This window comes from Misgurnus anguillicaudatus, chromosome 17, assembly GCF_027580225.2.
Source record: "Misgurnus anguillicaudatus chromosome 17, ASM2758022v2, whole genome shotgun sequence".
Lineage (NCBI taxonomy): Eukaryota > Metazoa > Chordata > Actinopteri > Cypriniformes > Cobitidae > Misgurnus > Misgurnus anguillicaudatus.
This window is the reverse complement of record NC_073353.2, coordinates 26,848,903-26,872,488: the sequence shown is the minus strand read 5'-3', so window position 1 is coordinate 26,872,488 and position 23,586 is coordinate 26,848,903. Positions and strand designations below refer to the sequence as shown.

The window sequence follows — 23,586 nt, the reverse complement described above, 5'->3', positions numbered from 1 at the left end:
AGATGGATGAAGCCAGGATATCTGACCCAGGGCCAATGGAGGGGTATGAAAATAGTATAACCCAGAGAGAGAAAAAACAATAGAGGGCAGGACATGGAGGTAAAAGAGAATTGGGCATTAAGGAAACGAAAACAATAGGATGAAGTATTTTGACTGTAAAGAGGGGATAAGTGAAGTTCATGTTCCTGAAGATCATGCAAAGCATGGCATTGTCAATGCTAATATGATGGGTTTGATTTTCAGTGAACGCACCTGCTGATATTAATGTGTAGCTAATTTACTGCTAAGTCACTATGGATAAAGTGTCTGTATATGCATGATGTACAGTAATCTGTGTTCTGTGGGTGATATTATGTATATATTCCAGTATGTATTGTATTGTTTTGTGGATGCATTCTGATTTTGTGTCATTTATTTGGTTAAGCCTGATTTAGTTATGTCTAAAGGGAGCATATGTGCTTAGTTACGGGGGGGCCGGTGGAGATCATAAGTATTGATCTCTGTTCTTCATGGTGACAGAACAATAGATTGAAGCTCATTTCACGGCTTAATTCAGTCCAAGCACTTGGTCAATAAGAATACCTTCTGCCGAGTTAAACTTTGATACATGATTATTTAAATCACATGACACAAACATGCACATATTACCAATGCTTTATTTTGATCTGCAGTGCAAAACCACACAGGTTGTACCCCAGGCATGCAACTACCAAAAGATAACACAATGGTCTGCAGGTGCGCAATGTATGACAGGTGGCACTGATCAAGTCAGTTAAATCTTCATATGCCAATATAGCTCCATAAGTGCCTGAATATTAACTATTAAAGTTTTGTTTGACACAACTTGTTTGACTGCAGGATATTTAGAAGTGAGCAGCTATTTGTTTATTTGTGTGCAACAGCATGTCATATTTAATGTCTTAATGATATAGTTTATTTTGTCTAGCAGGATTTAAGTGTAAATGGATATGAGTAATTCTAGTGTTACATTTTTCCTTTTCAAAAAATTAGAGTGCAAAAAATACAAAAAACTACTTAGTGAAGTAATGGTATACATTATTCAACTCAAACCAGTAAACCATTTCGCCTCTAAGTTGCATTTTCTCTGTCTTTAACCTGACCTAATTTTCAATTTAGTTGAATTAGTCAATTTTAGTTAATGGCACCACTCTATTTAATACTCTGCATTGATATACACCCACCCTTTAACAATATTATATAACAGCATTAATCCACATAGTCATGTGACTGTAGATGTTACAAAAGCAAGTGTCAAGCACCCGACAAATTAGAGACAATTTTCAAGTTACTTTATGATCATGTTTTTAAATGTCTATCAATTTGTTTTTTGTTTTAGGCTATAGAAACAATTACACATAAAAAATAAAAATGTATGGATACCCTCTAAAAATAGGTTGGGTCAAAAAGGATAAGCCGCGTGAGCGTGCATACGCCAATTTCCACGCAAACGTTGTGATCTATAAAAACAAACTTGATGGGAAAATGGGCTTGCAGGGTGGGATCTAAGGATGTACGCACACTTGCAGGTGATCTGTGACTTATAAAGGGAACATTGCTTTGTTTTATAAGTCTTAATATTTTTTGGCTTATGCCATTTTTGGCTTTTGTGCGTATGTAGACCTAAGGATCCTACGCACAGTTTTATAAATGAGACCCTTGGTCCTTAGGTTGAAATTTAACCTACAGTAAATGGGTTGTTTCAAACCAAATGCTGGGTTGTTTTAACCAAGGCTTTGAACCGGTTCACGGAACGAAAACGGAAACCAGAAACATTTGATGTTTTGCAAGGAACAGAAACGAAACCAGAAACTTAAAAAAAAGTTCCGGAACAGAATCGTTTATTTAAAATAATGGTAACCGGTTAATACTATTATTTTTTTGTTCTTTGACAAGATTTTTGTGCGATATGACTCGGTGAAGTTCACTTCCGGTCGTTGTTGACTCATCAGAGAAATGAGAAGCAAGTAGCCTACTCAAATCTCTAATAAATATCTACCAAGTATCTCAAAATGTTTGTTTTTTAAATTCTAATTAGTGTAACGTTTCGCAGTTGATCCGTGATCCGTACAGATCAGGACCCGCAGTTCAGCTCGCACGCGATTTGCGGATTAATACGCAAATTTAAATAGGGTGAAAGTTGATAATTTGCTCAATTTAACCGCAAAAAGCGCTAAAGTGAGCAATTTTCTGTACGCACAGATGCACATGCGGTTGAATGTGTCCGGTCCAACTCCAATCAAACGTGATTATCCCTATGCCCTTCAAAGATCAGAACTCTTGATGTATAAACTTGAAAGAGAGTTGTGCTGCTGTGTCTAATACTGTAGTCCATTAAAATACATTTGGCATATAAAGCACTGAAAAACAATGTAATTTTCACTTTATGTGGAGCGAGTGTTTATGCTGCATCTTCTTCCCAAAGCGCCGTTTGGAAATCGTCCGCCGTCTGTGAGTGTGCATACATGGAGAGACGAGTTTCAAAAAGCAAGCGAACAATCTTTCTGTTCTTGACAGGACACATACAAACACAAAATGATTTCGAAATACACCAGTATTCTTTTGCTAATAAAAAAATGACATGGCAGAAATTGTCCTTGTCTTAATTCATGTATAAGGCTGAAACAAATGTAGACATGTCAGAATTACAGTTATGCCGCTTACATAACATAACGTATTTTTTAATGTTTGATGACAAGATAGAGACTTAAGGAAAATTATGTAGACTAATAATTAAAGTTTAATGTCCTAATGATCAGCCTACTTATTTGTATGTCCCACAGCTGACATGGAACGTTATTAACCGGTTCGGGAACTTAATTTTTTGTTCTAACCCTAACCGGTTCAGGAACGTCTATTTTAGGATTGAACCGAAAACCGTAAACGTTAAAATACTGTTTTGGTTCAGAACAAACCAATTGGGGAAAAAAATCTGGTTCAACGCCCTTGTTTTAACCCATTGTAGGGTCAAATATAAACAGTTTCGGGGTTAATTTAACCCAGCAGCTGGGCTTGTCCCTTTTTGACCCAATGCTGGGTTGAAAATAACCCAGCATTTTTTAAGTGACCCTGTCTGTGAAATCCAGACCAAAGTCTCATAATCTAATTATTATATTAGGAGCATCAAAGTTTGATTTTACTCATTGATTTCACTTTAATTTCAATCTTTGACACGGTCTTAGTCAGTATTAAAGATATCAAGATTATATTTTTACAGAAAGTTTAGTACTATTTTATGTAGTAAATATAAAAAAAGACTTATAGACTGGGTCACATATTTTCTCAGAACACTTATTTCGAAAATATTGAGAAGAAATGAAAAAATTTATTTTCTGCGTGGCGATCTGTGAGACCTAGCTGGAAGACATACTTGATACTACATTTCCTAATCTCATGAAAACTGATTAAAAACAAGATTTCAACACGATAACACAGTTTAAATGCCCTCTAAATGTTAATCTGTCCATCTGTTTGCCATCTCAAAGACCCCACATATAAAACATGCATAATTCAGACTTGATGAGGACGGATGAAGGAATATAAGAGGTTAATTTTAAAATGATTCATATTCTTTTTACGCTTCATCATTGTGGAGTCTTGAATGTAAACCCAAACATAAAAACGGTACAGTCAATCTCTCAACAGATAGTTTCATTGTTTAATTTGGGAAATCACTCAGTGCCTCATTAGTATATCAAGTTACCTAACCAGGGTTTTTTAGGATGCTGAAATGAGTTTGAACATAGATTGTTAAAGTGATGGTAGTCTAAACTCTGCTGCATGACTGACCCAGGCACTGGATAGCACCCATTACAGCTCCAATGAGAGCCAGCTGCAGCTCATCAGCACAGGACACCTGAGCTCAGCCTTGGTTGGACATAGGCTACTGCCCTTTACACACAATAACATCATGCACACATACGCAGCCTTATATATTTATAGCTATAGATATATAAATGCATTTGTATGATCCTCAAGGACACTAAACATGTTTGGGTGTTATTGTTGGCATGTTTAAGTTGATTGTAACACAAAGCGGTAATATATTTCCATGAGACAGAGAGAGACAGCTAAGATGAGCGATGGCATATATTTTCTCTCTCTCACCTCTCTGGGGTGAGCTCAAGTCAGAACGCCTCCTCCTCCCCCATGAATTGGGATCAGGTGGGGATCAGCTGGACCGTCGAGAAGGGGGGCAGAGGGTTTGTGTGTGTGTATTGAGGTAGTGGTGGTGATGAGCATGAGGGTAGGGTGCCAGGCCGGCCCGGGGCCAATGTTGCACCTGTGAGAGATCCTGGAGGCAAATCTGTGTGTGTAAATGCATGGATATGATTGGAAAGGTCCATCGAAGCACCTGCATATATGAGAAGCTATTGAACAGTTTGAGAACCTCACTAATGAGAAAACTGTGTAACTTGGGCTTTCCTCTTGTTTTTAATTGATGCACCGATATACAGACAAGAAGCCAACAGGCTGAAGTTGTGTGCTGCGTTTGTGCGCGTGCACTTCTGGGTGGAGAGAATGAATTGGTCAGACCTTTCCCTGAAGAACAATCTTTGAGGTGTAAATAACTGAGACAAAGAGGGAGATGTTGAGAGTACCCAACATCTTTCCCCCCTTCAGCTTTTCTCTCTCTCTTTTTCCCTCCCACTTTGTCTCCAGGGATTGTACCAGCCTGGCTTGAACTGGACACCATCTGCTATAATGTGACAGAATGGAACCCCCAAATACTTTCATTTAATTCTGCTTTGTGTGTGAGTCTGTGTGCCCACGAGAAGAGAGTGCAGAGCTCTAGCCTATGTTTTTCAAAATATACAGCTTTGCTTTTGTAAATATATAGAGATGCATCCATACCCTCACTGAGAAATGTAAAGGTGTGGGTCATGTCTGTATACCCAGAATGTGCTCCCCTGGGCCTTTTGTTGAATTTAAAGGCCATCTGTTTTCTCTAACAAGCTTCTCCCTCTTTGTTATTTCATCTCCCTTTCCTTTCCATTTAAATATCTCATTTGTGATCAAAATGTAATATAAAACAAAATGTTAAATACTCTTGTAATTGTAAGTCGCTTTGGATAGAAGTGTCTGCTAAATAATTATGTGAAACACCATACTGTATGGCAATTCTCAGAAATAATAGTACTTCACATAAGCGGTTACTTGGACAATACTCTTTAAACATGTCCTAATATGTACCATTTAGGAACAGATATCTATATGATTTGGTACCAATATAAATGCACTCTTTGGGTACAAAGCTGTACTTTTTAAAAGGGTACCGCCCCAGTGACAGCTTTTGTACCTTTTCTGCAGCTGTTTCCATTTAGTGAAACATTCAGAACCATGGACAGTGCCTAAAACGTATCTACTGTAAAGTTAAAGAACAGTTCATCAGTATATGCTGAGTTTCGCAAGCAACAAAAGATTTCATTGAACTTCTATTTAATAAAAAATTAACAAAGCAATGAAGCACTTTTAAGCTCAGTTTATTTCTAACCCTTACAGTATGAGGTTTTTGGCAAATGCAAATGATTTCCTATTAAATGCAAATTATTCAATTGAATAATTTATTAGCTTCAAAGTTCCTAGAGGGTATGATGGGAAATTGACAATAGCTTTTAAAAAATATGTCAAACGAAATGTTTCATACTACTTTATACTATTTTACATACTGCATTCAAAGTCAGAGATTGCGCTACACATGCAATTTTGTTATCATGGTTCGATATTATGATCAATAAGGCATGAGAATTACTTGTGCTGGCATGTAAAGAGAGAAACAACAAGGGTTTATTACACTGTTTAAAAATTTCTTTAGAAATTACAGTATTACCGGCAGCTGATTGCCAGTAACTTGCTGTAGAATTAAATGTATGTTTTTTAGTGGCAACAGTTTGTTCAAAGTAAAAGGAACATTAAACATTAACAAGTCTTTATCTTTATAGAATAAAACTAAAATAACATCCTCGTGCAACGCAATCTGGGAACCATAATCCGAAGGAAAAAATTGAAAAAAGTTGATGAGTTCCAAGAATCTGCATGAGCCTGTTAATTTTTTTTTTTCCCGTAAAGACAAAGACTTGTTAATGTTTAATGTTCATTCAACTCTGAACAAACTGTTCAAACTGTTTTACAGTAAGTTAACCATGTGCCTTTTTCTAGATGTTATACGGTTTAAGTAAAATGGATCTCTTTATTGTAAGCATAAGGTACCACCCACCACTTGCAGGCGGTGGACCTTGTCCTTTGGTTTAAAATGAACGTGATCTATGTTGAAATTTCAATTTCCTTTCCCAATGAAATATTAATTGAGAATTTTAGTTGCTGTGTCCATGTCTAGACTGCTTTTGCAGTAAGATGCGGGTTTATCATTGGTTTATGACATTTTAAAATAACAGTATTACTGGCAGCTGTTTGCCAGTAACTTGCTGTAGATTTAAAACTAAAATAACATCCTTACGCAAAGCAATCTGGGAACCATAATCCGAAGGAAAATTTTGAAAAAAGTTGATGAGTTCCAAGAATCTGCATGAGGCTGTTAATTTATTATTTTTTTCCCTGTAAAGACAAAGACTTGTTAATGTTTAATGTTCATTTAACTCCCAACAGACTGTTCAAACTGTTTTACAGTAAGTTACTCATGTGCCTTTTTCTAGATGTTATACGGTTTAAGTAAAATGGATCTCTTTATTGTAAGCATAAAGTACCACCCACCACTTGCATGCGGTGGACCTTGTCCTTTGGTTTAAAATGAATGTAATCTATTTTGAAATTTCAATTTACTTTCCCAATGAAATATTAATTGAAAAGTTTAGTTGCTATGCGAAATGTCTAAGCTGTTTTGCAATAGGATGCTGGTTTATCAATGGTTAAATTGATTTCCGATTTCACTTTCTTATAGGGATATGGACATTTTGGCCGATACCGATAACCGATAACTCTTTAAATTTGGGGGCCGATAACCGATATCTATAGGCCGATAAATATTCATATTATTTTCACAATGAAAAACTCGCAGACCGCAGACATCTTGTCTTTGCGCTAGACTAGCATACTCTTCTTAAGCCCGCAACATGTGTCATCTTCGTGCTATGTCACAGAAAGCACCAATCAAAACTTCACATGGCCAGCAATGAGCAAGTGAAGTGGTTCAACAAACCAAAATAATACATAATTTATCGGCTTTCATTTATCGGCCTAATTTTGCTATCAGACCGATAACCGATAATATTAAAAATAAGCAGTTATCGGCCGATAACGATATGTCGGCCGATATATTGTGCATCCCTACTTTCTTATAATAGTTGTAAAAATGATAAAATGATGAAATCCAGTCTAAATAAAGTTTAATGTATTTAAATGTTGCGTAGGCTACTATAATATTCTATAATCTACTATACTATACTATAATCTACACACACACACATACACTCTAAAAATAAATGGTGCTAAATAGCACTAAAAGTGGTTCACTAGCTCGTAATCATAGAGGAACCATTTTAAGTGCTATATAGCACCTATATAGTACCTGTGTAAAACCTCACGAATTTCCGTGGGATAGTCACGGAATTTTTTGCTCATTTTTCCGTGGCATTCTCACAGATCTCCACATTTTTCCATGGCCCTTTCCATCTTTTTCCGTGGCATTCTCACGGATTGGTTTATCAACTGTTTTGAGTTTTCTTACCAATGTCGCTTTGGTTTAGGGTTAGATTTACATAAAATGACATCCTTACCCAAACCCAACTCTAACCCCAACGCCAAGCGACAATTGTTTAAAGTTTAGAAAATATAAGAGAATACATCAGAAAAAATTGTATAAACCAATACTTAAAGTGACATACTAACGCAAACACCAAATCGAAGCGACAATGGTTTGAAAATAGGAAAAAGCAGTTGAGTAACCAATCCGTGAGAATGTTACGGAAATAAACAGTCCGTGGCAGGGCCACAGAAAAATTTAGAGATCCGTGAGAATGCCACGGAAAAATGTAGCACCATGTCTGATGCTATGGTGCTATATCACCCCCGGATGGTTCTTCATAGGTGCTTTAGGTGCTATAAAGCACTAAAAATGGTTCCCCTATGATTACGAGCTCTTTTAGTGCTATTTAGCACAATTTTTTTTAGAGTGACAGGGCAGGTCAACATCTATAGTAATCTACAGTAATACTATTCTTCCTATGTGGATGGAATGTGGAAGGATCGAAGGATTACAAAAATCAAAAATAAAATGCAGGACAGACAGATTCATTGCATTTGTGTTTCCCAAACCAATAATGAGCAGCCTTGCAAAATTATTCTGTATAAGCATTTAACTGATGCACCTCCTTACCTGTTTTATAGTATAAAGTTGAGTATTTGCAGATGTGAACTCTTCCTGCCCTATAGTGTTAGCTTTCTCTCTGCATTCCCATCATGTCTCATTTCTGTCATGTCTGTCTGGGCGGCCGTGTGTGTTTGTGGGTGACGGGAGTGAAGTGGACACATGGATATGAAGAACTGGTGTCTTGCCTGAGGAGGCCTGTAATAGCAGCTGCCAGTGTGACCTCTTTCTTTCTTTCTTTTTCTTTCTTTCTTTGATTCTTTCTTTCTTTCTTTTTCTCATTCAATTCATTTGCTTCTCTCACCTCAAAAAATCACACTATTTCCCTTGGGCCTTTCCTCTACAACCATAATCATGCCTCTAATGAAGAGTGGCAATCCCTATGATGAAGGCCCCTCCCCATCTGTTTCTTTCTCTCCCCCCAACTCCAGTTTTATTGTCCACTTTTTCATACAGGTGACTGGGTGTTTTGATCGGGTGCTTCTATTTTACAATATAATGTACATCAGCTGTCAAATGATTTTTGCATTGGTCTGCAGATTCGTTCTTTTACTATTACATGGCTATTTCTCTGTAGTCTGGATACAGTATCCTTAAGGGATATGGCATAAACACACTGTATGTGTGTATTTATGATGGAAATATATGAGTCTTGTTTTCTCTTTTCGTCTCTGAAGGGACAGGTTGCCGTGGTAATGATGCCTAAGGGAGAAAAGTAAGATGTAAATTGGGTGATCATTGCGAAATGTAAAGTGAAATCTACAGTGCACCATGGGAGTCTGAGTAAGAGAGACAGGCAGCGTAAAAGAAAGAGAGAGGTCATGTCCTGCAGGCGCTCAGGGTCTGAGATTCTGAATTTCCCTGAAGTGAGAAAAAACCGAGCTGGTGTTTTGCGTTTGAGGGTTTATATGATACAGTCAGGCTACAGCATGTCTGGACATGACTGCTCAAAGTCCATAACCTTAATTGGATCTCTCTTGAGGTTTTGAATGCCGGTTAATTGGAAAAACACCCTCTCTTGCATTTATACTAATCTATTTATTCGCTGAGAAAAACAATTGTCATCCACAGAGCTGTTTAAATCTAAAAAGATGATCTGACAGATACCATTAAAGAGATATAATATTGGCAAATCCACATCTCTGTGTCTTTAAGTATAAAGCACTTTAAATAATCACTGAATATCAAAAATAGGCATAATGTCAACTACATAGCACGCATTTCAATAATACATCTTGATTATAAATTATATCCATATAAACTAAAGCTTACGCGTTACAAGCACTTTTCTCATCTCAAAGGCTTCAGGCAACGTCTATCTACCAAAGCAGCTGCAATTTCTACAGTAGTACAACTAAACATGCATCAGTGGATATGAATAACACTAAATACTGCATTACCTTTAAAGTGGGGAGAAACACAGAGTGTAATAAAAGAAAAAGGTGTACAAGAAAGAAATATTAATTTACATGGAGTATGAATTAATATGAATAAAACCAATAAAGATTAGATGACATGGCAGTGCTCATTACCAAGACAACATAACCAAAACAACAACGAGTTATGTCAGCAAATAATAGACCACAGATATGAATCTGTCTCATTTGATAGAGACGGCAACAAAAGGAGGCTATCGCAAAATAGAAAGGTCATTGCTGTATACTTCCATATACCGCTCTCCCACTCTCTTTCTTTCTTTTACCAGCCAAGGATTTCTCAATGTTTTATTTTTTCTTCTTCCTCTTCTGAGCTTGTCCAGTTGCCAGGTAACCCTGGGTCACATCTGGGGTCTAAATCGAGCACTTTCTCTCTCTAGTTATCAGAGAGATGGGCTGTAATTTATTAGTTTGATAAAAAAGAGAAAGGTATTATACAGCACCGCCAATCTCCACAGAGCTTGTTTGGAATTCATGCCCTATCCCATTTCCGGTGCATTCCTTGCGGCATCTCAAAGCCATTCATCTTTAAATTGACCACCTGAGCCAGGTTTCTGCATATTCAGTTAGAAGAAAATGTTCTCGGCTTGGATAGCCCATACCCAACCCTGTACATCAAACACCCGGAGTAGCTTAATGAAATTAGGATTTTTTTCCCAGGGACTTAATTTATGATATATTATAACAATAGGATTTAATAGTTTAATGCGTATGTGCCAAGCTTTATAAACAAAAGCTTGCATTTTAGACACTGTTGCAATGCAAAAGACATTTATGAAGCTTAAAAACAGCCATTTGTTGATATTTAAACAAGATGATTCATTAGCAGTTTGATTTAGCCTGTAAACTTTCCTTACAATTCTTTAATTGGTGTAAATTGCATTTAACATTGTTATCATGCAACCTGTCAAAGAATAAGATGTATATGGAGAGTTTACATTATGAAGAGATTTAAAATACTGTAGTAGCCAAAAGTGACCAACTTTAATGGGATAGTTTACCCAAACATTACAATTCTGTTATAATTTTCTCATCCTCATGTTGTTCTAAACCTGTATGAATTTCTTTTTTCTGATGAACACAAAAAAGATATTTTGATAAGCACACAGCTGATTGTAACCATTGACATCCATAGTAGGAAAAACAAATATGATGGAATTCAGTGGGTACCGTCAACTGTGTGCTAACCATTATTTATCAAAATATCTTCTTCATCATTTATCACAATACTTCCATTATATTTGTTTTTCCTACTATGGACGTCAATGGTTACAATCAGCTGTTTGCTCACCATTATTTATCAAAATATCTTCTTCATGATTTATCACAATACTTCCATTTATATTTGTTTTTCCTACTATGGAAGTCAATGGTTACAATCAGCTGTTTGCTTACCATTATTTATCAAAATATCTTCTTCATCATTTATCACAATACTTCCATTATATTTGTTTTTCCTACTATGGAAGTCAATGGTTACAATCGGCTGTTTGCTTACCATTATTTATCAAAATATCGTCTTTATCATTTATCACAATACTTCCATTATATTTGTTTTTCCTACTATGGAAGTCAATGGTTACAATCGGCTGTTTGCTTACCATTATTTATCAAAATATCTTTTTCATCATTTATCACAATACTTCCATAATATTTGTTTTTCCTACTATGGAAGTCAATGGTTACAATCAGCTGTTTGCTTACCATTATTTATCAAAATATCTTCTTCATCATTTATCACAATACATTTGTTTTTCCTATTATGGAAGTCAATGGTTACAATCGGCTGTTTGCTTACCATTATTTATCAAAATATCTTTTTCATCATTTATCACAATACTTCCATTATATTTGTTTTTCCTACTATGGAAGTCAATGGTTACAATCAGCTGTTTGCTTACCATTATTTATCAAAATATCTTCTTCATCATTTATCACAATACTTCCATTGTATTTGTTTTTTCTACTATGGAAGTCAATGGTTACAATCAGCTGTTTGCTTACCATTATTTATCAAAATATCTTTTTCATCATTAATCACAATACTTTTATTATATTTGTTTTTCCTACTATGGAAGTCAATGGTTACAATCAGCTGTTTGCTCACCATTATTTATCAAAATATCTTCTTCATCATTTATCACAATACTTCCATTATATTTGTTTTTCCTACTATGGAAGTCAATGGTTACAATCAGCTGTTTGCTCACCATTATTTATCAAAGTATCTTCTTCATCATTTATCACAATACTTCCATTATATTTGTTTTTCCTACTATGGAAGTCAATGGTTACAATCAGCTGTTTGCTAACCATTATTTATCAAAATATCTTCTTCATCATTTATCACAATACTTCCATTATATTTGTTTTTCCTACTATGGAAGTCAATGGTTACAATCGGCTGTTTGCTTACCATTATTTATCAAAATATCTTCTTCATCATTTATCACAATACTTCCATTATATTTGTTTTTCCTACTATGGAAGTCAATGGTTACAATCAGCTGTTTGCTTACCATTATTTATCAAAATATCTTCTTCATTTATCACAATACTTTCATTATATTTGTTTTTCCTACTATGGAAGTCAATGGTTACAATCAGCTATTTGCTTACCATTATTTATCAAAATATCTTCTTCATTTATCTCAATACTTCCATTATATTTGTTTTTCCTACTATGGAAGTCAATGGTTACAATCAGCTGTTTGCTCACCATTATTTATCAAAGTATCTTCTTCATCATTTATCACAATACTTCCATTATATTTGTTTTTCCTACTATGGAAGTCAATGGTTACAATCAGCTGTTTGCTTACCATTATTTATCAAAATATCTTCTTCATTTATCACAATACTTTCATTTATATTTGTTTTTCCTACTATGGAAGTCAATGGTTACAATCAGCTGTTTGCTTACCATTATTTATCAAAATATCTTCTTCATTTATCAGAATACTTCCATTATATTTGTTTTTCCTACTATGGAAGTCAATGGTTACAATCAGCTGTTTGCTCACCATTATTTATCAAAGTATCTTCTTCATCATTTATCACAATACTTCCATTATATTTGTTTTTCCTACTATGGAAGTCAATGGTTACAATCAGCTGTTTGCTTACCATTATTTATCAAAATATCTTCTTCATTTATCACAATACTTTCATTTATATTTGTTTTTCCTACTATGGAAGTCAATGGTTACAATCAGCTGTTTGCTTACCATTATTTATCAAAATATCTTCTTCATTTATCACAATACTTCCATTATATTTGTTTTTCCTACTATGGAAGTCAATGGTTACAATCAGCTGTTTGCTCACCATTATTTATTAAAGTATCTTCTTCATCATTTATCACAATACTTCCATTATATTTGTTTTTCCTACTATGGAAGTCAATGGTGACAATCAGCTGTTTGCTTACCATTATTTATCAAAATATCTTCTTCATCATTTATCACAATACTTCCATTATATTTGTTTTTCCTACTATGGAAGTCAATGGTTACAATCAGCTGTTTGCTCACCATTATTTATCAAAATATCTTCTTCATCATTTATCACAATACTTCCATTATATTTGTTTTTCCTACTATGGAAGTCAATGGTTACAATCAGCTGTTTGCTCACCATTATTTATCAAAGTATCTTCTTCATCATTTATCACAATACTTCCATTATATTTGTTTTTCCTACTATGGAAGTCAATGGTTACAATCAGCTGTTTGCTAACCATTATTTATCAAAATATCTTCTTCATCATTTATCACAATACTTACATTATATTTGTTTTTCCTACTATGGAAGTCAATGGTTACAATCGGCTGTTTGCTTACCATTATTTATCAAAATATCTTCTTCATCATTTATCACAATACTTCCATTATATTTGTTTTTCCTACTATGGAAGTCAATGGTTACAATCAGCTGTTTGCTTACCATTATTTATCAAAATATCTTCTTCATTTATCACAATACTTTCATTATATTTGTTTTTCCTACTATGGAAGTCAATGGTTACAATCAGCTATTTGCTTACCATTATTTATCAAAATATCTTCTTCATTTATCTCAATACTTCCATTATATTTGTTTTTCCTACTATGGAAGTCAATGGTTACAATCAGCTGTTTGCTCACCATTATTTATCAAAGTATCTTCTTCATCATTTATCACAATACTTCCATTATATTTGTTTTTCCTACTATGGAAGTCAATGGTTACAATCAGCTGTTTGCTTACCATTATTTATCAAAATATCTTCTTCATTTATCACAATACTTTCATTTATATTTGTTTTTCCTACTATGGAAGTCAATGGTTACAATCAGCTGTTTGCTTACCATTATTTATCAAAATATCTTCTTCATTTATCACAATACTTCCATTATATTTGTTTTTCCTACTATGGAAGTCAATGGTTACAATCAGCTGTTTGCTCACCATTATTTATCAAAGTATCTTCTTCATCATTTATCACAATACTTCCATTATATTTGTTTTTCCTACTATGGAAGTCAATGGTTACAATCAGCTGTTTGCTTACCATTATTTATCAAAATATCTTCTTCATTTATCACAATACTTCCATTATATTTGTTTTTCCTACTATGGAAGTCAATGGTTACAATCAGCTGTTTGCTCACCATTATTTATTAAAGTATCTTCTTCATCATTTATCACAATACTTCCATTATATTTGTTTTTCCTACTATGGAAGTCAATGGTGACAATCAGCTGTTTGCTAACCATTATTTATCAAAATATCTTCTTCATCATTTATCACAATACTTCCATTATATTTGTTTTTCCTACTATGGAAGTCAATGGTTACAATCGGCTGTTTGCTTACCATTATTTATCAAAATATCTTCTTCATCATTTATCACAATACTTCCATTATATTTGTTTTTCCTACTATGGAAGTCAATGGTTACAATCAGCTGTTTGCTTACCATTATTTATCAAAATATCTTCTTCATTTATCACAATACTTTCATTATATTTGTTTTTCCTACTATGGAAGACAATGGTTACAATCAGCTGTTTGCTCACCATTATTTATCAAAATATCTTCTTCATCATTTATCACAATACTTCCATTATATTTGTTTTTCCTACTATGGAAGTCAATGGTTACAATCAGCTGTTTGCTTACCATTATTTATCAAAATATCTTCATCATTTATCACAATACTTCCATTATATTTGTTTTTCCTACTATGGAAGTCAATGGTTACAATCAGCTGTTTGCTAACCATTATTTATCAAAATATCTTCTTCATCATTTATCACAATACTTCCATAATATTTGTTTTTCCTACTATGGAAGTCAATGGTTACAATCAGCCGTTTGCTTACCATTATTTATCAAAATATCGTCTTCATCATTTATCACAATACTTCCATTATATTTGTTTTTCCTACTATGGAAGTCAATGGTTACAATCAGCTGTTTGCTTACCATTATTTATTAAAATATCTTCTTCAGATAAAAAAATCTTACAGGTTTAGAACAATATGAGGATGAGAAAATTATGAAAGGGTGAACAATCCCTTTAAACTCTTGACAACTTTGCACTTTATTCAAATATTTTATTACAGATGCATACAAAACTTTTAGGTGCATGTTGCATTGGTGTGTTAAACTGAAGTCACAAAACATATGTGCAAAGTTTTTGAAGACAAAGCCCATGACTACAATGACAATAAAATATTACCACGAAAGAGGATCAACAAATATTAATAAATAATGTATGCTTTATTTCCTGTGAGCTTTTTGATTTTCTATGCATATTTTTGTATATATATATATATATATATATATATATATATATATATATATATATATATATATATATATATATATATATATATATATATATATATATATATATATATATATATAAATAGATGTTCCTATTATGCTGTGGTTTGCAAAATTATTTTGTCCAATAAATACCTTGAAGGTTAGCGTTTTTTGTATTTTGTAACATACTTTATGTTTTGACGGCTTAATCTAACCCAAGGGTCATTAAAAGCTAATTTTGTACTACAAAAACGATAATGTACATTAAAACGATAGTTTATCTCCAAAAATGAAAATTCTGTCATCATTTACTCACTCTCATGCTGTTAAAAACCTGTATAAATTTAATTGTTTTGGTGAACACAAAGGAAAACATTTTTCCTACTATGTAACTAAATAGGGTCCACAAACGGTTTGGTTACAAACATTTCTCAAAATATCTTCCTTTGTGTTCATCAGAACACAGAATGTATACAGGTTTGTAACAAAATGAGAGTGAGTAAATGATGACAGAATTTTCATTTTTGGATTGAACTATCCCTTTAATAATGTATGTTATTAAAACACAGTCCTGATAAAAACATTTTGAATTCACTATTCATAGGAGCTAATACTTGCTATTGTTGCCCAGGGACATTGTAAAGAGACCAAGCCACTAAACTTGCCTTAAAAGGGACAAAATCTTTAGTTTAATCCAAAACGAGACTTTTGGCAATAAAAATGATGCGATTCGACCAGATATTCTGGAGTTCGAAGCATCTGTATATAAACAGCAGGAATGCTTAATGTATCATATCATGAACAAGATATACGATTATGAATGCATGAATTGCCAACACTTGACTACAGTATCTCACAGGAGATGGATCACATGTGCTCAAATCTCATGCTCTAATTCACCACTATTGGCAGTCTCCACATCGCAACACTGCTAATTTTTTATAAAGTTCAACTTTTCTCAACTTGGTCGCAGCATTGTATACACCCAAATCACTGTGAAGAAGCGAAAATTGCCAGCAGAAGCTGACGCCGGAAAGTGCCAAAAAATCACTGCACGTGTGAATGCCTTTGGAAAGTGTGCTAGGAATCTGGAAGCTGTACGGTCGTAATGCCAAAAAGTCACATACTGTGGCATTTGGGACCGTGCACAGATGCATTGTATGAATGTTGAGGGTGATGGACAGCCAACTAGAGATGCAGAGGGATTTGTTTAAAAGCTTCTGTCATCTTTCCCCGAGTGTCATTTGCTGTGGATGTCATGATGTTATTAAAACCCTGCTTAGATTAATTAAAAGGAAATATTGCGGAAACCGTTATATAACAAAACTGTAGTGATGAACAAAAAGGGATAACAACGAGAAAGAAAATAAATAGTAGCCCTTTTCTTGGCTTGATACTTTATAATATGGATTTATGGTACACTATCAGAAAAAAAATTGGCCTGAGCTGTCACTTGGACGTTACACGTTTGCACAGTTCATACCTCAGAGGTAGTAATTTAGTTTTAATTGTTTATTTTTAAATGTTTCCTATGTTTTAAGTGTTATAACAGTGAGATCAACTACACTTCAGAATATGGGCTTATTAAACATCTGTTGTGCAGAAATTACATATAAAAGTCATTATTCTTTTTTAGTTTAACTTATGTTCATTAGCAGTGCATTTCACAAAAACTTCATTGTTAAGTTAGTACAATTGCCTTCATTTTTTATGTTTCCTCATATTTTTGTATATGGTAAAAAGTACATTGAACGAGACAAAGAAAAATGATTCCCTTCTATCTGACTTATCAACATACACATAACCACACACTTACCAATCAACTCAAAACTGTACTGAAATGAAATTATACTACATATTACACCTCTAAATCTGTGTATTGTGGGTAGAATTCATTTTGAAGAATTTGCACACCTGCTCCATTGTATCTCTGGCTGGCTGCTGTTATGATCACAACTTAAAATTGGCTATTTATAGAGAACTCCTGCTCCAATCTGAAAGCTGTTTGTGAGTAGGGTTAACCTTCCCCGGTTTGCTCACATTCATAATATGCATCAAGTCTCTTGCATAAGTGGCGCTTGAATTGATGTCCCTGGTGTGAATTATGACACTCTAAACTGACAGTTTTCCAATGATCATGGCAATACTTTGATTAGAGCGAAAGATAAACAAAAACAAACGCACCTGTATTTTCACAAGAGCACTATGATGGAGTCCCGCGAGACCCGTAAAATGGACGCCCTGTTTCTACCTCAAAGCAATTACGTGCCATCTGCTCTAGTCTGCGTTGTCCGGGCCTGCTGTGTTTTTCGGGTTGTTGATGTAGAATTATACGCTTTAAATTGACATAATCCATGACAGATTGTGATTGACGGGCGAAAAATTAAAAAATTGGCTAAAGAGAGTGGTCAGCTACTTCCAGTGAGTAAAATAAACACCTGGAGAACATACCATCAAGCCAAAACTGCAGAAGTGGAGATGCAAATCGATGCAATATGCTACTATCTTAAGTAAACGCTACAACATATCTATTATTTCTATTCCATTAACATGTTGGGTAATTTTTCTTTCCAGATATTCTTTTCCAGATGATTTTGCATCTCCCGTAATTTCGGTTTTATTGAATAGCAAGCCTCTTTTGGCAGTGAACATCTGGACAGCTAAAGCAATAACGCAACCATTTAGATTTGTACCGCCTATCTCAACCACCTGCGAAATCTCATTGAGATGTACGAATATATTGAATATATAACATCTGAATACAAAATTCTATTCTTCTTGTGTGCAGAAGTACAAATCCATTGTCAGTATAAGGAGATCATTATTGTTGTTATCATTATTGTTTTTGGTGTTCAAAATGCTAAGTAGGACGTGATAACCTGCATTACAAGCACATTATTTGCATAATATATACATTTATATACATAAATATATATATATTTCTCTTTTGCTATTTTCCTTTTGGTATTTAAATAAAATTCTGAGAGACTAACCTTGAAACAAAGCCGACCATCACTGAGGCCACTAATGGGTCAACTCTATACAACCAGTGCTCCCACCAGTCTTGTAATTTGCTACCACAGAAAGACCCAATGCATGAAAGTAGTTCAGGCCCCTAATATACCACCACTGCAACAAAAGAAAAACAGGTAGAAAAAAAGGACATGTCATGTATGACTAAGCTGTTTCTTATTAAGCATAAGACATGCGCATATCCTATAACGTCTTTATAAATGAACACAGTGGAGTGTGTTCACTGACACAAATTCAACAAAGGATATAACAGGCGGCTCAATTATTTGAAAACTATCAGACATTTTACCTTGAACCTGATGTCCTCTGAGCTCCATGTCTCAATCAATTCAGCTGTAAAAGTGGAGTATGTGCTGCCATCTAGCGTTCGGATTGAGAAGGCTGCACAGCTGGAATTACTAAGCAATGCTAGAAAAACATTTAATGCAGCCTTGATTTTTTAGATGTTTGTTGTTTTATTATTAATTTAATAATATGTAATACATACATAATAATTATTTTTCTTACAGGTGCAACAAATAAGTCTCTCACATTACAAAACATTTTCTTTTATTATACATAACAATGCACTCAAAATAATACAGACTGCCTTTTGTATTCATATACTTTCCTCAGATTTGTGTTATGGTGCATAGAGTTGTATTTTACGTATGCATATATTTTATTCCTACTTCTTTTTTTTCTTACCCTGACGTTTTCAGTCTTTATTACTCCTTTCCCGTGTCTTCCTCCTCACTGTCATTTATTTGTTTCCTTCCTATATCTTTATCTTTTTCTCCAAGGCTTTCCTCTCCTCCATCACCCACTCCTCTCTCTCCTTCCACCGTTGGCTCATCTTCATCTTTATTTTTCTTTTCTCCTTCTCCTTCCCCATCCCCAATCTCCCTTTCCTTTACCTTTTGCTGGTTTTCAATCTCTTCCTGTGCCCCCTCGGCCACAATGCCTTCCCATTCTTCCGTCTGCAACTCCAGTTGTTCCACCCGTTGCATCATTTTACGAGCACTAGACTCCAGTTCAGCAATCAGTCGAGCCAGTTTGGTCTGCAGGGTCTCTAGGGTGGCATCTAAGCGCTTCACCTTGTCTTCTGTTTTCTCCACCTCTCCCTCACCTTCATCCGTCTCTTGTAGCATGCCCATCTTCGTTAGAATCTGACGACCCTTCTCCTCCAGTAGGTGCTTGGCAGCAGGAAACTCAAGAAGTGTTTCGGTCAGGTCCTCTTTGGAGAGGCTAAACAGGTCTGAGTAACCAATGCTGCGTATGTTGGCTGTTCGTCTGTTGCCAGATTTGTTACCTGTGCATTAATGAAAGGAGTATTACATTTTAGTTTTAAAGTGAAATAAAGTGTTAGGAACTGTGAATGTGATTAGTATGTATTTTAGACTTTACAGTGTTTTTTCAGTCAACTCAGTAGCCTCAACTTTTATCACAGAGAAAAGGTTGAACACTAAATTCTTCCTAAGCCTTTAAAAGACCAGGTATGTGTTATTACAAGCATGCCTTAAAGAGACACTTTTTGAAAATATGCTCATTTTCCAGCTCCAACAGAGTTAAACATCTGACCATTGAAAGTTATCAAGGGGACTATTTTCCGGTGCTGCGTTATATCATTGTGCCTGCTGCAGCCATGGTACGGCAGCGAAGTCCTTGATTATTACGCCGGAATGAGATTATAGTTCATAGCCATATCGGCCAAGAAAATCGCAACTTTTCATTTTCTGTCGGTCTTACAATGTAACTATAGAAGAGTCAAGTTTTAAATAGGAAAAACATCTAAACTCTTTGGTCATTTTTGAGCGCGATGCTAATGGTCTAATAGGATTCAATGGATTATGCTAAGCTATGCTAAAAGTGGTACCGCCAGACCCGAAGATCGGCTGAATGGATTCCAAAATGGTAAAAATAAAATGTTTTACTTTAGGGGAGCTTTTTTCAAAAAAAGTGGAGTGTCCCTTTGAGGTCACTTTGTAAGTTCCTATTTCTGAAACATTAAAACGTGGAAAAGTTTCTGAAGCATTATATACTGTTAAAATATTTTAGTATCAACAAATTATTTAAAAAAAGTAATTCATGACCATTTTCATATAAATGTGTATTCTGCAAAATACCTTTTATATTTAGTATGCTAATTTCTCCAAAGAAGTTTCCATCTCCCAGTACTGCAAACTGAGTGACTCCATCATCAGCCACCACTGCAAGCTTTCCCTCTTTAATAATATACATCTCATGACCTACATCACCCTTCTTGCAAACATACTCTCCTGGGCTATACACCTATACAGGGCAGCAGATAATAAAGTATAGTTATAAAGTACACATGGGTGAGTGTACTTTGGGTACGTTAAAGTACTACATGGAGGTCTGGAAGAGTTCAACTGGCCCTAATGTCAGCCATTATCTTTCCAGGTGTGCCACCTGTTTTACTGACCTGTGGCCTGAGTTTAAGTACCAGCTGCTCCAACAGACTGTTCTCACAGTTCTGAAAGATGGTGACTTTAGACAGAGTGGGCAGATGCACACTCACGGCAGTTGCCGTCTGAAGAGTGATCGGAAGATGTTGAAGAATCTCATTCTCCCGGGTGATCTTTCTGGTTAAGAGCATTGATTTGGTTAAGAATGAGCATTTGAAAAGTTCATTTGATATAAAATGCTAAAAATATGGACAAACCATTGGGTTTAAATAAACCTATATGCTGGGTTGTTTCAATTCAAAATGGTTTTAAATATGGAAATATTCTAGGTTAATTTAACATATTCATGTAGATGGCAGATACTTTTATCCAACATGACTTACATTGCATTCTAGCCATACAATCTATCCCTGGGAATGCACCTGATCTAGCTAACACACTTTTAAAGTAGGCCTACATGAAAGCATGGACATGAACAGACACAGTAGTTTAGTTTACTCAACAATGGGCTGAAATTACGCAGCATTTGAGCAGGTTAAAATGCGCACTTGTTGAGGTGTAGATGCTGATACCAGTCATTGACGCGTTTCTGCAGTTCTTTGCTGATGCGCCGGCTGCGCAGGTAACCCTTCACCAGCTCGTGATTGGGAAAGAAGACGTTGTCACGATCGCGCAAGCTTGATATCACGTCCCCCATGCTCCCCACGACTGATGCAAACACCAGCACTGCGATCAACATGTCGGCGATCAGAAACAAATACTCTTCCTCGCACTCTGGTCGCGGCGTGTCACCCACTGTGGTGAGAATGAGAGTCGAAAACCAGAAGCTATAAAAGTACTGGCGTCGGGTGGACGCAAAATCGGGGTCCGAGATGTTGGGATAGACCCAGGGATCAGCACCGAATCCTATGTAACTGGAGAGGGAGAAGTAGATGCACGCGTTCCAATGGATGAGCACGAAAATATACAACATCAGTTTGGCGACACGGAAAGTGTTCGGGTAGGATGTGCGCGTCTCCATGCGGTCCAATGCCTCATTCATACGTCCTGTGCGGAGAAAGCGATTGATCCGGACTATAGGTGTGTTAACACCCAGCTGCAGGTAGAGTAAATCGGTTGGCAACATGGAAGCGATGTCCCACTTAAAGCGCGAGGAGCGCATGTACCGCGTCTTCAAACGGGACAAGTCTCGCACCAGGATGCCTTGCTCCAAAAAGCCTGTGGACGAAAAAATAAATCTTATAATTACAGCGTTTTGTAATCGACAACAAATTAATTGACTCCATAAACATATACGGTAAAAAAGAATAAAAGTGTACACCTACCAGTGCGAAACCCGATTACTGTGTCAACCACATAAAATAAATCGCAGATATAGTCCAATGTGAGCCAAACTGCAAAAAACTTCTTTTCAATGTCGAAGAAACATGTTCTGTTAAAATAGAAATACATGTTATATGCTTTGGTGGCAGAAAGCTAATGTTTGTGTATTTTTTATATTTAGCCTAGTTTATTTTATTTGTACATTTATAATAATTTGAACTATAATTGCTGTAAATGTAAATAATTTCAACTTGATACTTTTATCTCAAGATTTAAAAGGTAAACGAAATAAACATTTATTACTGTGTATTCCGTCTAAAATTGGAATAGCAACTAGGATTACTCTGTGTTTTCTCACCTGCATATTATAATGACCCAGTTGTAGCAGATAGGTAGTATCATAATTTGCAACCATGTGTAGTAAAAGTCTTCAGATGGATCAACTATCCATTCCTTCCAGCTGAGGAATTAACAGAGCATTTATATTATAAAATATAACGTAGCCCTTTTTTCCCAAACCTTTAAAATGGCCAAGATAAACAACAATTTTGCTAACTTGTGTGACTCAATAGAGAAAAACTTGTAAAAAAAACAATATAGTAAAAATTAACTAGTACTTTAAATAGACTTACTTTATTTTTTTAGTCTCTTCTTTTTTGTCATTTAGTGCTTGTCCTTTATTCTGCCCCTCTTCAACATTTTTGCTTATGCGTTGCCACGCAAAAAGTCTTGCCCAGCGATTCGTGTTCATGTTCAATATTTCGAAATTGAGGAAGAGTCTTCAAGAAGTTTTCAATCAACTATTTAATGTATTCTTCAGACATAGTGTCTGACACACAACTATTCATCGTCTATGGGAATTGGTGTGAGTGATAAATATAACAAGACCATTGTTTGACCACATATGTCTTCTCTTAACAACAAACATCCCCACCCATACAACACGGGCGCTATGTGATGCTTGTTGTTATGGCAACATTTCTCCAGAGAACTTACCTGTCTCACCAATCAGAATTTTAAAAATGAAAAGGTAGTAACACATTTTTTGTTGTACATTAAAATGATCCAACCATACTATAAACATTTATTTTTGCAACGAAAATGGAAATTTCACCTCCAAAAGCCTATGCAGTACGTACACTGTACAGTTGAAGGTCCTAAGGGGTGAGTTGAACAACAAGACAAATACGAAAAACAAGGCGCTAATTCATCATACGGCCAGCAGTGGCG

The 23,586-nt window shown here is 35.2% G+C and overlaps 1 protein-coding gene across 2 annotated transcripts; it reads right to left on the bottom strand.

The window, feature by feature from the left end:
- Window positions 1–18,502: 18,502 nt before the first annotated feature.
- On the bottom strand, window positions 18,503–23,535 carry cnga4 (cyclic nucleotide gated channel subunit alpha 4). Of its 2 annotated transcripts, XR_008646816.2 has the most exons (9): window positions 22,989–23,535; window positions 22,715–22,816; window positions 22,359–22,465; window positions 21,582–22,251; window positions 21,051–21,210; window positions 20,731–20,896; window positions 19,313–19,916; window positions 18,915–19,033; window positions 18,503–18,721 (listed from the first exon to the last, which is right to left on the bottom strand). XR_008646816.2 is itself a non-coding variant. In XM_055214862.2 (7 exons), exons 1-7 carry the CDS (start codon window positions 23,105–23,107, stop codon window positions 19,333–19,335), a joined length of 1,908 nt encoding a protein of 635 aa, XP_055070837.2. In that variant the 5' UTR covers window positions 23,108–23,535; the 3' UTR covers window positions 19,110–19,332. The 2 variants fall into 2 exon arrangements, 1 of the variants encoding a protein (XP_055070837.2); XM_055214862.2 differs by lacking the exons at window positions 18,503–18,721; window positions 18,915–19,033 and having other exon boundaries at window positions 19,110–19,916.
- Window positions 23,536–23,586: the final 51 nt, after the last annotated feature.

Bases quoted from the DNA above. Each gene is read 5' to 3' on its own strand.
- cnga4 (XM_055214862.2), bottom strand. From the start codon at position 23,107: ATGAACACGAATCGCTGGGCAAGACTTTTTGCGTGGCAACGCATAAGC. The intron at 22,252-22,358 runs GTAGGTGTACAC...TTTCGTCCACAG, and splicing joins AGTAATCGGGTTTCGCACTG to GCTTTTTGGAGCAAGGCATC. The intron at 19,917-20,730 runs GTATTTTGCAGA...ATTAATGCACAG, and splicing joins TAGCATACTAAATATAAAAG to GTAACAAATCTGGCAACAGA.